Source organism: Pseudonaja textilis, chromosome 1 (assembly GCF_049901715.1).
Source record: "Pseudonaja textilis isolate UNSWEBS1 chromosome 1, rPseTex1.2, whole genome shotgun sequence".
In the NCBI taxonomy this organism is placed as follows: Eukaryota; Metazoa; Chordata; class Lepidosauria; order Squamata; family Elapidae; genus Pseudonaja; species Pseudonaja textilis.
In genome coordinates, this window is record NC_141990.1 from 133,916,759 (window position 1) to 133,929,930 (window position 13,172).

Genomic DNA, 13,172 nt, shown 5'->3' on the forward strand with positions numbered 1-13,172 from the left:
CCGAAGAGTCTGTAGTAAGCATATATTGCTGTAGCACAGAGATACCCATATTGTTTAGTCAGTTCCTGTATTTTGGCCAAATAGACTGAGTCATTTTTGCAGATGGCTTGAGCTGCTTCCCCCTCCTCCCAAAAATGCCTGCAGGATAAAACACTTGGGGGGGGGGGGAGAAACACAATTATTTTTCTGCAACCTTGGTGTGAGGTCACTGCTATCTCAAAATATAGATAGCATACTGACTCTACAGCTTACTACTTCATATTCAGAACTGGAAGAATTTCAAATGACATTTCTTAATAAGGTTACTAGCAGAAATGAAGTGTTCTTTGTAAACAAACATCTGTCATGAAAGTTTCTCTTCATTTCTTGTGTGTGCAGCTAGTAAAGTTAATCATTCCTACTGAATCTACCTTCCCAAGATACACTGTTTCATGAAGTATCACCATACTTTTTAAAGCGCCATCATAGACCATGCAACAAGTCAATATTAGTTTCCCATTAACAGAAATCAAGTTTCTGTTGAAAACAGCGTCCCTGAAAAAGAAAAACAAGAGGCTGTACTGAAAAGTTAGTGGCAAAGACTGGACCTCCAGATACAAGCAGCTTAAACTTGGACAGCGTCTAAATAATTGAACAAAAACTTCGCCCATCAAAAGTAAATTGTAAGAACTCTTAAAAAGACTGCTGGGTTTCTACTACCACATCACAACATTCTGGGAAGAGGCAAGGGGACACCCCTCCACACCGTGCAAATCATTATTTTTCACCACACACAACGTTGTTGGTTCCAGAAATCTTATCTCTACTCTCACTGGGACTTTATTTCGGGGATGGGGAGGGAAGGGGCAGAATCCTTCAATAGGACCACCCCTTCCCCTTTTCATCATCATGTCAACACACTTCCGTGAGAAAAAGAAAAAAGGGGAAAAACAAAAGAGTGTTCTTCATCGTTGCCTCGTCCACTCAATCCAAGCCCTCAAATAAAAATTCCTTCAGCGTGGAGCGTTTCCGAGCGCAGGGAGAGCACAGGACGGGCATTGTATTTTAGACACAAACGTCCGCGAAACAGTTAAAAGTCTCTCCGGCCCTCCAGTCAGAAGTAGTCAAAAACTCTCCATATTGAGAAACTGGACTGGTGTACAGTACATCTTCCTCTCCCCGCCCAGCGCTTCTTCCAAAGCAAAAGTGGGAGCAGGCTCCGGTCCTTCCCACCCAAGTCCCGAGCCATTCTCTCCTCTTTGCCCCAACCACGGGAAAACGCGGGAGGTGTGGATCCTTCTCAGTATAATGTAGCTTTCAAATACAGCTCTGCCCGCATCCTCGCTTGCCCTCAACCTCAGATCTTTTTTTTCCTCCTGCACCCTTCCCTAATCACACACACACACACACACACACACACACACACACACACATCCCGCCGCCATCAGCTGAACTCACCAACAAACTTTCCACATTGACCGGAGATCTGGGGTCCCGGATCATGGACTCCAACTTCCTCTGCCGGCTCGCCAAATGCCCTTCCCCGGATACCGGCGGCGGGGAGGCAGACATTTTCGTTGCCTGTCGCGGTTGCTGGTGGTTCATTTTCACGTCCGCGGCGGGTGTCTCACCGCCTTTTTGTCCCTCTGGGTTGTCGGGCGCCAAAGCAGAGCCGGAGACCGTCGCTTGATTGGAAACGGAGGAGGAGGAGGAGGCGGTAGGAACGGGCGGAGACTCTCTGCCGTCTCCAGCCCCGCCGATTGCTCTCCGCTTCGGGGCCTGCCGAGTTTGGGGTGAAGAAGGAAGCAAAGGATCCGCCGGGCGGAGAAAAACGGGGCTCTGTCCCGACCTCACCCAGCCAGGCCTCTCTCCGGAGGAGCAGCCAGAGATGGGCAAGCGGACGACCTCCTCCACCACCTCCTCGCCTCCCGATTGGGGCGGGCACTGATGCCGCTGCTCCACCCGCCCGCTTCCCAGGCATGAACAACCCAGAAAGGGAGAAGGTGGGCGCCTGGAAGGAGAAGGGGAAAGGGAAGCCCCGCCGCGGCCTTCCTGTTTTCTCCTCGGGCTCTTCTTCTGCAGCGACGAGGCAGGCGGGAAAGGAAGGCAAGTTACGACCGGCCCCCCCACGCTGCCTCGGCCATTTTGCACCACCAGGTCGGTTATTCGCTACCCGCCGGGGTGAAGACAAGGGAGGGAAAGTAGCAGCGGCGGCGGCGGCGCCCGACTTCCTCCCTCCTCCTCCTCTTCCTCTGTGGCTGGAGGGATGGGAGGGAGGGCGGCTGGGCCCGCCTCGCTGGGTCTCTCTCTCTGTGTGTGTATATGTGTGTGTATATCTCCCTCTCTCTGGAGGCGTTTCTCTCAAGGGAGCGGGCTGCCCCGCGCTGACCTCTGCCAGTTGCCGCTTCGTCGGCCGAACGAGGGATTGAAGCTGCTGTTGCCTCCTCCTCCTCCTCCTTCTCCCCCACCGCCTGTCTTTGCAATTACAAGCTTATTTGGCGCCGGTTGCTACACGATTACTACGGTACTACAGCGATGGCTTCCTCCTCGTTACCCACAAGCCTTCGCTGGGAGAAGGATTTCCCCCCCACCTAGAGGCGGGCGAGCAACAGCGGGAAAGAGAGAGGGGACAAGTCCGGGGGAAACTGTCTCCTCAGGGCTCGCTATATAAGCCCCCCTGAGCTCAGGCGGGGAAAGGCTGGCAAGTTGGGGGCGGCCGGGGGGCGATTCGCCTTACTCCCCCCCCCCCCGGTCTTCGTGCCTTCCCCCACTCAGACTTGTTGACTGAGCTCCAGGAATGGCACGCGCGACGATAGGCGCGGACGTCAATGGGTGCGTGCCTTCCTCGAGATATAAGCCGCCCTCAGGCCACCCAAAATAAGCGGGTGACTCCCTGCGTGCCCGCCCGCTCTCGCTCTCTCTCTCAGCCACCCCTCCGCCTCGGATCGGCTGATAGCAAAAGCGGGGGAGGGAAAACAACGCGATTAGACTTCCAAGAGGCGGGCCGGCCGGGGATGCTTTGCGGGATGGCACGCTGACCATATAAAGCAGTGGTCCCCAACCTTGGCAACTTTGAGCCTGGCGGACTTCAACTCCCAGAATTCCCCAGCCAGTTTGCTGGCTGAGGAATTCTGGGAGTTGAAGTCCGCCAGGCTTAAAGTTGCCAAGGTTGGAGAGCCCTAGTATAAAAGCTTTCAACAGCGATTGAAAAAAAAAAAGGGGGGGGGGCTTAAAACTCCCGGCGGTATCTCTTGAATGAGCTAACCGATTTTTGCTTTCTTTCTTTTTTTTGTCTTTTGTCATGAAAGGGGGGGGGAGCCGGCTTGGGTTCCTCAGGACAACAGCTGAGGTGCATGTGCGGCATCCCCATGAAGCGAAATGCTTCGCTGTCCTTAGCTGATGTGACGCCACCAAATTTCTATCCTGATCGGAAAGCCAATATTGATTACCTTTGTTATTGCAGATAAACGCTTATGAAGAAGCAGCGGAAACCACCTGCCTTGCATATCCAAATCAATAGGACCACAGTATCTCTAGTCTACACAAAAAAAATATTCATTCCCCTTTATGCCTTCTGGCTGGGGTGGAGATTGGTTTGGTGGTGGGTTGTTGTTTTTTTGGTGTCGTTTTTGTGGCACAGCATTCACAGTTCATGCCTTTCGTTTTGACTGCAACCTGGCCTCTGTCCATCATCCCCACGAAGGTAATAATATACTAGGTTTGGAATTCAAAACGTCTTCCTTTCTCCTCATAGCAAAGGGTGGTTGGGAGCATGCACAGAATGTTAAATTGCCCCCTCCTAAAAAAACCAACCCTACTCCCCTAATTAGAATTAATGGCATTCCAAAATTAAAATGGCACTTGGGGTGTTTTGGATTAATGAAAGATTACCTATTAGCTTCACAACAAGAAGCAGGTTCTGATCCAATGAGTGTCCTTTATGCCCCAAAACCTTTTTCAAGCCAGATGATACCAAAGGGAGAGGCTTAGAGAAAGGAAGTCACGTCTGTTTCACCTTAGCTTCTCAGGTATTTTTCAAACCTGCCATGTTCAAGTTGTGTGAAGTTCAACTCCAGAATTCCCCAGGTAGCATATTGGCCAGGAAACTCTCATAGTTGAAATCCATGCAACTTAAAATTGCTAAATGTGAAAAATACTGATATAGACTGAAGAAGCTCTCCAGAATAAAAGCTGTAAATGTCCAGCACAAAAGGATCTCCTGCCCTTCCTGACAGTTTGTGAAGAAACTACAATGTGGCAGCAGCTAGAAGCTAGTTTTGGTTTTAAGTGATTCCAGAAGTTTTGTTTAAAAAAACAGGACCTGGATACCAAAAGAATGGAAGATGGAACTATGGAACTATAGCGTGATGCTTCAGATAACACCTTTTGGGAATTTTGCAGCAAACTGACTAATGTAATAATCTGTAACACTGCTTTCCATACATGTAAACGGATACGTTATACTGAAATCTTTTAATGCAGTGCATTTAATGTTAAGTAAGGTCTAGTTAAATTTTCAAAGATATGCAGGTATGGATTATATGCAGGTATGGCCCAAAAGAGCTCACATGGAAATGGTGCATTGAAATTGTCATCATCCTATCTTTTACACCTGCTTTCAAATCTTACCTATTTCATCTCATGTAAGAACATTAAAAGTTCCTGAAAACTAAAACAGCACTGCAGTAAAGATTCCTCATTAAGTATTAATAGCATTGCCCCTCAAGTACCAGCTATGTCATCTTTCCTTTTATATGAAAAAGAAAAAAGACGTGAATATCAGAAGCCAAGAGAAATCTAAATTAAGTTTTAATTCTTCAGAAACCTGTATTTATTGAAATTAATGTGACAGAAAACATGAAGGCATTGAATGTGGAACAGTCAAATGAGAGAGATGATCTCATTGCTAGTTTTATTGTACAAAATTTTTGGAGGAGAAAAAAAATCCTGATTTCAAATTACCACTAAATGAGACCAGCGTTAAGCAAGAACTACATGTACTAATTTCCCAGACAGCCTTTTAAAATGGTGGTTTTAAATGGATAAGCGGGCCTAAATATTAAAATTATTGTCTAAAGTATAGAATTGATTTCACTATAAGCCAGGCCTGTCAAACTGGCTGCCCACTGGCAGGATGCGTCACATGCAGGCCATGCCCACCTTGGCAAAACAAAAATCACAATACATCATGTGATATGATTGAGTTTGACATCCATGCACTATAAGCTATCAAGCTGGTAAAAGAAAGTGCAGTAGGAAAATAGTTTCACTCTTATATTTACTTAGGCCAATTAATCTCATACTTCTCTATTATTATAGACTGGGGCCAACTTGAACGAAGACCTTGCTTTAGTCAGGACAGAAATTGCATGGAAAGTATCCAAACAATAGGTCAAACCAAGCAAATCTCATGAGACCTACTGGCACATGGTCAAAACAATCAGCATAATAAATAAATAGCAGGCCTTATGTCATGCTTGGCCCTCTTCTAAGGGGATATTTCCAATCTTGAAGATATTGGAGTCACTTATTGAATGGTGCCATTCTATCAAGCTACCAGCTTTCCTTCTCAAACTTCCAGTTTTATATCAATATATCATCCAGTTGCCCTTCATTTTCCTATTGAGCTAGCCAGCACTTCCAAGCACATACCACTCCAAAAGCACCCCAAAATGACAATCGCATATCACTACACCGCTGCTCTCATTCTTCTTTTGTCAGTTTGATTTCTTCAGGGAGCGAGAGTTGGGCTGGAAGAACCATCAAGAGGAAGGATGATAGCAAGATGCCATAGCATGCTGACTACAGGAGTGGGGAAATGCCAAAAGTTAGAAGGCAGAACAAGACAAGGAGTTTCCATCAATGAATTTTGCAGTTCCAAAGCTGGTCCCCACTGCATTTCTTTTGGAGAAGGAGACGAGCTTCCAAGCCTTGTAGCACTGCATCTGACACAGTGGTTGCATGTGAAAAGACGTTATAGCATGCTAGAGGACTGGTGTGTTTTGGAGGTAATCCATTATTGGATTCTGACTGCAAACTCAACTGTGGCTGTAAGGTGACATGAACCGCTTTACTCAAAGCTACTGTGGCATCTCAGAGGAGATACCTCCTTGCCATGGATATGTATGTTTTATAGTGACTTACAGCAATATTACCTCATCTTAGTGAGATGAAAATTCATTTTACTAGGTCCTGCTTATGTCTGGACATCTGAGACAAAAAAAAAATGGTTGATTCCGTAACTTACATGCCGCTGCAATTAAATTTCTCATAACAATTTTAAAAAAACCTTATATGGCACTGCATTTTAGGCAGTGCAGGGAGATGGTAAGCCCAGAAATGTTCTACAAACTCCACTCTCTATCTCCATGCTAATGTTGGCCGGATCTAAAATCTCATATATTTATAGCTTGTTATCAATGTGCATATTTTCCCCATCTTAAAGGGAGTTCAGAGCCTTTATAACTGTCAAAGACTGCAATTCTTAAGCAGGGTTTTTTTTTAAAAAAGCGGCAAATCTTGCAGTGTTCTCTGATCCATTTCCTTTCCTTCAAAATTTCAAGGCTTTTTAAACAGGAAGGTCAAATGTGGTGCAGATGAAGGATTGCTCTTCTATCCCCACTCTTGCTCCAGATTCTTACACAAAGAAGGTGATTACTTACTGTTCTCTTTTCTTTTAATTTCTGGAGACAAATCTGCTAAAAGAAGACATTTTGAATACCTAAGGGAAACCAATTAGAAGAGGAGAGTACACTAACTATTATAAATGGCAGTGTAGGTACAAGCCATACTGTCTCAAAACTCATTTTAGGCTTTCAAAATAATTTCTGAAGAACATTTACTTTCCAGATTTATGGGGCATAATTTGAAATACCAAACTGCCTTTGTCTCTTCCTGACATTTCCTAGTGTTGAATAGCTCTTTATAAAGCTTTCTAACAACTCTAAAGTTTACTCCCCAAAAGAGCAATTGGATATAACTTATAATGATAGTGTAAAACAGAGTTGTATGCATTACCTCATAGGTTAATTTTCTAACAAAACAGAATATGAAACCTACAATATTCACAATAATATAGCGATCTCTTTTTTCAAAACTGAAAAAAATAATTCTAAAATTGATGATTTGGAAAAGAAAAATTACCAGAGAGACAAACATTTGCCAAGTTGTTAGGCAGTTGTCAATTCCAATAACAGAAAGATAAAAGTAAGTTCATCTACCTTCCTAAACTATTGAGCAAGCATGATGTCACACAATATTTACACAGAGAAAAGTCAATTTGTGATGGAGTGCTTGAAGTCCCGGGACACTATAAACTTTGTAATCAAAGTATCTGCTTTGTGAGAGCAGCAAACATGGGAGTGTGGTACAGTGTAACCAAGGGACCAGATAAACAACATAGCCAGCTTTTGTTCCTTTAAAAAAAATGATCTGCAGAAATCTACCCATTTGTTCTTAGTATGAATTAAACTCATTCTTGAACTTAGATCAAATTTATTCAAGACAAGACCTGTCCCAAGACAAGACCCCCTTTTCTCCCAAAAGACCACAGTCTCAGACATCAGCTCTGCTCCCTGTAGATTTGTATGCATATGTATTGATGAGCATAATACGAAAACATGAACACAGGTCAAACTTACTCTCTAGTACTCTTCATGAGCCAAAATCATCAATTTATCATGTGCCATCCTGCCTGCCTATCTACCAAAAGGAATTTATATTCATCTAGTTAACATTCTCTCAATACAAGTTCTGCAATGAAAGATGCAAGCCTATCTCAAGAATTCCACCAAAGGAAAACTCATTACCTTCTGGGATCCCACGCTTATGCTATTTTTATCGTTAGCAAGTTTCTCCTAAATTTGCCAAAAGCAGCAGCTTTGCAGTCTCAGTGCATTTACTATAATCCAGCCCTTTGGAAATCTACTCCTTTTTCTGCTAATATCCTTCTGCATATTTGAAACCAGCTGTCAAGTCTTCTCTTAATCTTTTCCAAGCTATGTATATGCAACTTTAACCTTTTTTCATAGACATTTGAAAGAGACAGATAATGATTCACCAGAGAGTAAAAGGTATGGTAAAGCACAGAAATCATTGTTTACTGTCCTTTCTTTCCTTCCCATTTTTGGCTCTGCCTGTTTTTTCCATTGGGCAATTTACAATTTCCCTCTTTCCTTTGTTATTTGTGTACATTTCTTTGGTTCTTCCTCATTTTTTTCATCCTGCCCTCGCCATGTGTCTTCTTTACTTCCCCTTCTATCTTTTTTTTTCTTATCCATCTTCACCTTTTTTTGGGGGGGTGGGGAGACATGGCAACACCTGGCTGATCTTTTCTAGACTGAACACCAAGCAGAATTGGAGGAGGGATGTCACACCAAAGTTATTTGCTTGACTGAGCAATAAAAATAGAAAAAAGACATTTCAGAAGACAGTGGCAAGCCATTTCTGTACCGTTGCCATGAAAACTACGTGGATGTATCTGACACTCAAACAGAAGGAGAAATGGTTTTTATTTAAAGCTGAGGATTTTCTTACTTCTTGAGGTGGCAAAATAGTTGTATCAGCCTAGAAGCAAAAATGAGCGAGGACGAAGCAATTTTATTTAGATATACTCAGATGTATCCCTGACTTGAGTGGAACTTAATCCCAGGAAAATATTCATAAAAAATGCAATTCTGAGAGTTGGAGGAAGGGGGTGAGAGGAAGACGGGCCTCACTCTAGCATTCCAAATTAAAATATTTAATAAAGGTGGGATATAAATAAATAAAATTGCTTTCAAATGTCCCCTCGAGCAACACAATATCTTGGCTTGGTAAACTAACTCCTTATTGTTCCCTCACCTCTTTCACTTGGGATAGTGAACGTTGAGCCTGTCTTGAGCCATTATGAAAAGAGTGCACTGGCAAGGCAAAAAAATCCAGGTAGTCCTCAACTTGTGATCCTAATTGGGACTAGAACTTCCATCACTAAGCAATGCAGTCATTAAGTAAGCACCTGATCTTATGACCTTTCTGCTGCTGTTATTAAATAAAGTAGACATTCATTAAGTGAGTCCAATTTCCCCCACTGATTTTACCTGGAAGCCTCCTGGGAAGGTCACAAATGAAGATCATGTGACCTTGTAACACTGCAACCATTGTCAAGACGGTACCTGCCAATTGCCAAGTGCCCACATTTTGTTCACATGAAACTGCAACACTGCAATGGTCCCAAGTCACTTTTTCCCGTGCTGTTGTAACTTTGAATGGTTGTTAAATGAATGGTTGTAAGTGCCTATAGCCTAAATACATGGTCTGCCGCTGCTGCTGCTGCTCCTCTTAGGGCATCTCCAAAGTTAATGTACAGTTGAGATTTTATGCTTTTTACTATTGTTATTGCCATTCTTGAAGAAGTCAGGAGGTGACTGGACTTTGTTTTTCTTTGAAGACGTTTAGCTTCTCATCCAAGAGGCTTCTTCAGCTCTGACAGGATAGTGGGGAATGGAAGGTGGCCCTGAGGACACAGATAAACCTCCAAGTGCTTAAACAACTCTCTAAAAGGATGCAAATGACCAGCTGTCTGCAAGGAATATAAATCCTTCCAGTCCCCACTATCTTGTCACAGCGGAAGAAGCTTCTTGGATGAGATGCAAAATGTCTTCAAAGAAAAACAAGACCAGTTGCCTCCTGAAAAAGCCCCTTTGGTAGAACCATGACCTGGATGACGGAGAATCTCTACAGATTCTCGAGGGAGGTTTTGGGGTTTTTTGAAGTTATGGATTGATTTGATACCATTTTCCTAATAGGATCAGGAAAGGCCCATCTGCAAAAAATGCAGAAACAAAAGAGTGAAAGTCTTCCGGGTAATCAGGAGAGCATTCCTAATAGAGATACAGGTCTGGGGATAGTTTTGTTCCTGCACATATGATGCACGTGGCTGAACTTCGAAGGCTTGGGTACTTGTTTCATTGTTTTTTTAATATTCTCCATCAAGATGTGCTTTTTCAATGTTTACCTGCTGTGGAATCTATAGGGTGTCCCATATGACACAGAGCAAGTCAGGTGGTAACATATTCTTCACAGAACATGGAAATTAAAGACAAGCACATAAATAGTTTGGCTGGAACGTCTGTCAGGCATACCATGCAAGTTAAATTGCAAACTGCACTCCTGTGGAGTTTTATTTGCCAGAAGGGTAGCAATTTAATTAATCTATTCTTGTGCTTGATCAGATTCCATTCACAAAAGAATCAGATAGAGATATATATGGCTCCCCAAATTTAGTGCCACTAATTAAAGGAGAGGGAGGGAGGCAGAGCAACCCTACTGACTAGAGGATGGTGGCACAGTGGTTAGAGTGCAGTACTGGTACTTCTGCTTACTGCCGGCTGACTGCAGTTTGGCAGCTCAAATCTCACCAGGCTCAAGGTTGACTCACCTTCCATCCTTCTGAGGTGGGTAAAATGAGGAGCCAAATTGTTGGGGGAAATAGGCTGACTCTGTAAACTGCTTAGAGAGGGCTGTAAAGTGGTATATAAGTCTAAATGCTATTGCTACATGGATTCATGCTTCCATTAATTCTTGTGACAGCACATGTTGATAGTGGCCAATGTTTCCTTTTAGATGTCTTTTAACTCCACAACTCAGCCCAAAGTCCTAGTATTCCCTGGAGATTCCCATTCAAATACAAATGCAGACACATATATTGCATTGTCCACATGCAGGTGCTCTATCCTGCAAGGTTTCCCACTCCACTCTTATCCCAGTCAGGACCTCCAGTTCAGACAACCCCTTGACCCTGGGAGGAGAAGACTTGTGGCAAAAGAGTTTGGAACAAGAACTGGCTTAGCTCCAGTTGGTCAGAAAGGTCTACTGTGGGACTGTCTCTTTCTGTCCAGTTCTAGGGCTTGGCACCTGTTCTGCGAGACGGGCTGGCGGCAAGGAAGACCGGCTTCTGCAGTCACCTCGTCCTTTTTAACTGGGTTGGTTGACTCCTTCATCATGTTGATGCGGCATTTGAGTACTCCAGCCGGCCTGTCGCGTGGGCCTGTCGTCGGAGGGTCTGCTCTCAGTTACGGTCAGCGTTTGACGGCTTCGCGCATCCAGGGGACACCACTTGGAGGTGGCAGACCGCTCGTCCCCCAATCATCAAATCTGTAATGAAGGTGACTGTCGGAGGAGCGAGACCGCGTGGTAGACCTAAACAACGCTGGATGGACACGATCAAGGCCGATCTAGAGATCGCGAAGGCAGACCCGACACACGTGGCAGACAGAGAGGTGTGGAAGCAGTACTCAAGGACATTAGCGGACCTCGCCCGAGCGCGAGACAAACGCTGAAGAAAAAGAAGAAGAAGAAGAAGAAGGTTGACTCCTTCACAGCTGACCTAGAAATAGACTGGCCCATCCCTGCTTTAGAGACTGTAATTAGAAATGCAATTGAAAGGAGTCAGTTCTTGCATTTTCCTGCATAGTGGGAAATTCCCGTCACCCTGGTCAGTCTTAATTTAATGTTTGCAGGATAGTGTACAGCTGTGGAGTCATTGGTGCTCTCTGAGCTTGGTGATTTTCTTGCAGACATTTCATTATAGCACAATCCTTTCTCTGTTTCCAGCTCTTCAACAAGACAGGTTCAAAGTTAGCAGCTAACCGTGAATCTTTTTGCACTTTTTTACTTTAATCATTAAATGTTTTCAACAGCTTTTCTTCTTTCGTGCTAGCATTGATGCTTTATTTTGTTGTTTTGAATGTGAATTAACTGCCAAGGGAAGTGAACATATATAAAAGAGCCTTGCAAGGTCTTCTACTTCTCTGCAATGCCGTTCTATGCTATTATTCCAAGTCTAAGATCCTCATATTTTCCAAACATCCCATATCACCGAACTGACAAATAGAACAGCTCACCACCTGACAAGTCTCAACGTTTAAATACCTACGGGCAGTTTCACAAGCTTCCAGAGCCCAAAATGCCCCTCAGGATTATGTATCCCAAAGGGCATAGAAGTCAGCCTCAGCAATGAAGATCTTTTATTTTAATACAGATACACAGTTCATTCCAGCTGTTCTTAAGTTATTCACAGTTTTGCTTAGTTCAGTGAGATTTCTACCATGAGATGGCAACATGAATTCAGAAGAGCTTTATCCTTGGTTCATTTTAACCACAATGTTGGAAGGAAAGTACAAGAAAATCTGGTCAAACCATGGTGCCTTTATGAGGCAGGTACAAACTTTTATGATTCTATTATTTAAGAAAACCTACAGCCCATGTTTTGTTATGCAGCCAGTTCTACGGAAACACCCCTTTGCAATTGATTTTCCTCCTTTTCTTAAAATTCCCAGGGTGGTATTACTCATTTTCCTTACATCATCTATTAAGCAACACAGACAAGTAAAGGCTGCTGAGTTTTGTTATGAGGTGTGTAAACTCCACCTACTATGAGTCTTAATAGTTAATGGTTATGCATTGCTTAATCATTTCCTTTTTTTTCTGACTGTGACCATAATGAAGTCTAGCCTAATCTAATCCTAGGATAATGGCAATCTAAACATGTTTTAAGCAAATTTATTTAAAGATATACTTAATGTTTGCAATTAAGAACATCACACATAGGTGTCTTTCCAACTGCAGCCCTGAATTGTAAGAGGAACATGCTAGAAAGAGAAATACAAACCTTTCGGTCTCTCCAGCCACATACTAGAACAACGGTGTCAAACGTAAGGCCTGCAGACTGAATCCAGCCCGCGGAGCTGGAAATGTAAGGGGACGGCCCATGTCACTTTGGCCGGGTCTACCCAATATGAAGACAAAACATTAGGCTAGCGTGGCTTCACCCTGGTCTACCCGGTGCAAAGAGGAAACATGCCAGCAGTTTGGGGAGTGGCATCAAGCTGGCCACACCCACCCAGTCAGACACACCTATCCAGTCGGACGCACCTCCCTCAAGGTCCAACCACAGTCCTGATGCAGCCCTCAATGAAATTGAGTTTGGCACCCCTGTACTAGAAGGAAAGAGAAGAGGATGAGGTGGAAGGTGGAAGCAAGGTGGAAGCTCATTACAGTGGCGAGGAGTGCACCATTGGAGACTTGAAAAAAGGATAGGTTAGAGATAGGCTGCCATAGTTCAGAGCTTTCCATTCTTTTTATGTTCTGCCAATATACCTCCTGGCTTTCAATTCCTGGCAAATTCTACTTTCCCTTCTCACACATGGGCCCCG

General features: G+C 43.9%; 1 protein-coding gene and 1 long non-coding RNA gene across 8 annotated transcripts in view; one reads left to right on the plus strand and one right to left on the minus strand.

The window, feature by feature from the left end:
• Positions 1-2,316, minus strand: part of ROCK2 (Rho associated coiled-coil containing protein kinase 2) — a 103,195-nt gene extending 100,879 nt beyond the window's left edge. For all 6 annotated transcript variants that reach the window (XM_087917243.1, XM_087917239.1, XM_087917233.1 and 3 more), the window contains exon 1: positions 1,438-2,316. In XM_087917243.1, the coding sequence (XP_087773369.1) occupies positions 1,438-1,584 (147 nt within the window). In that variant the 5' untranslated portion in view covers positions 1,585-2,316. The remainder of the gene's footprint in view (positions 1-1,437) is intronic.
• LOC148127821 (uncharacterized) lies at positions 1,450-8,886 on the plus strand. 2 transcript variants are annotated; one of them, XR_015740252.1, is made up of 2 exons: positions 1,450-2,136; positions 5,701-8,886. It is a non-coding gene; the product is annotated as an uncharacterized LOC148127821 (long non-coding RNA). The 2 variants fall into 2 exon arrangements; XR_015740253.1 differs by lacking the exon at positions 5,701-8,886 and adding an exon at positions 3,443-4,705 and having other exon boundaries at positions 1,997-2,136.
• The last annotated feature ends 4,286 nt before the right edge of the window (positions 8,887-13,172 follow it).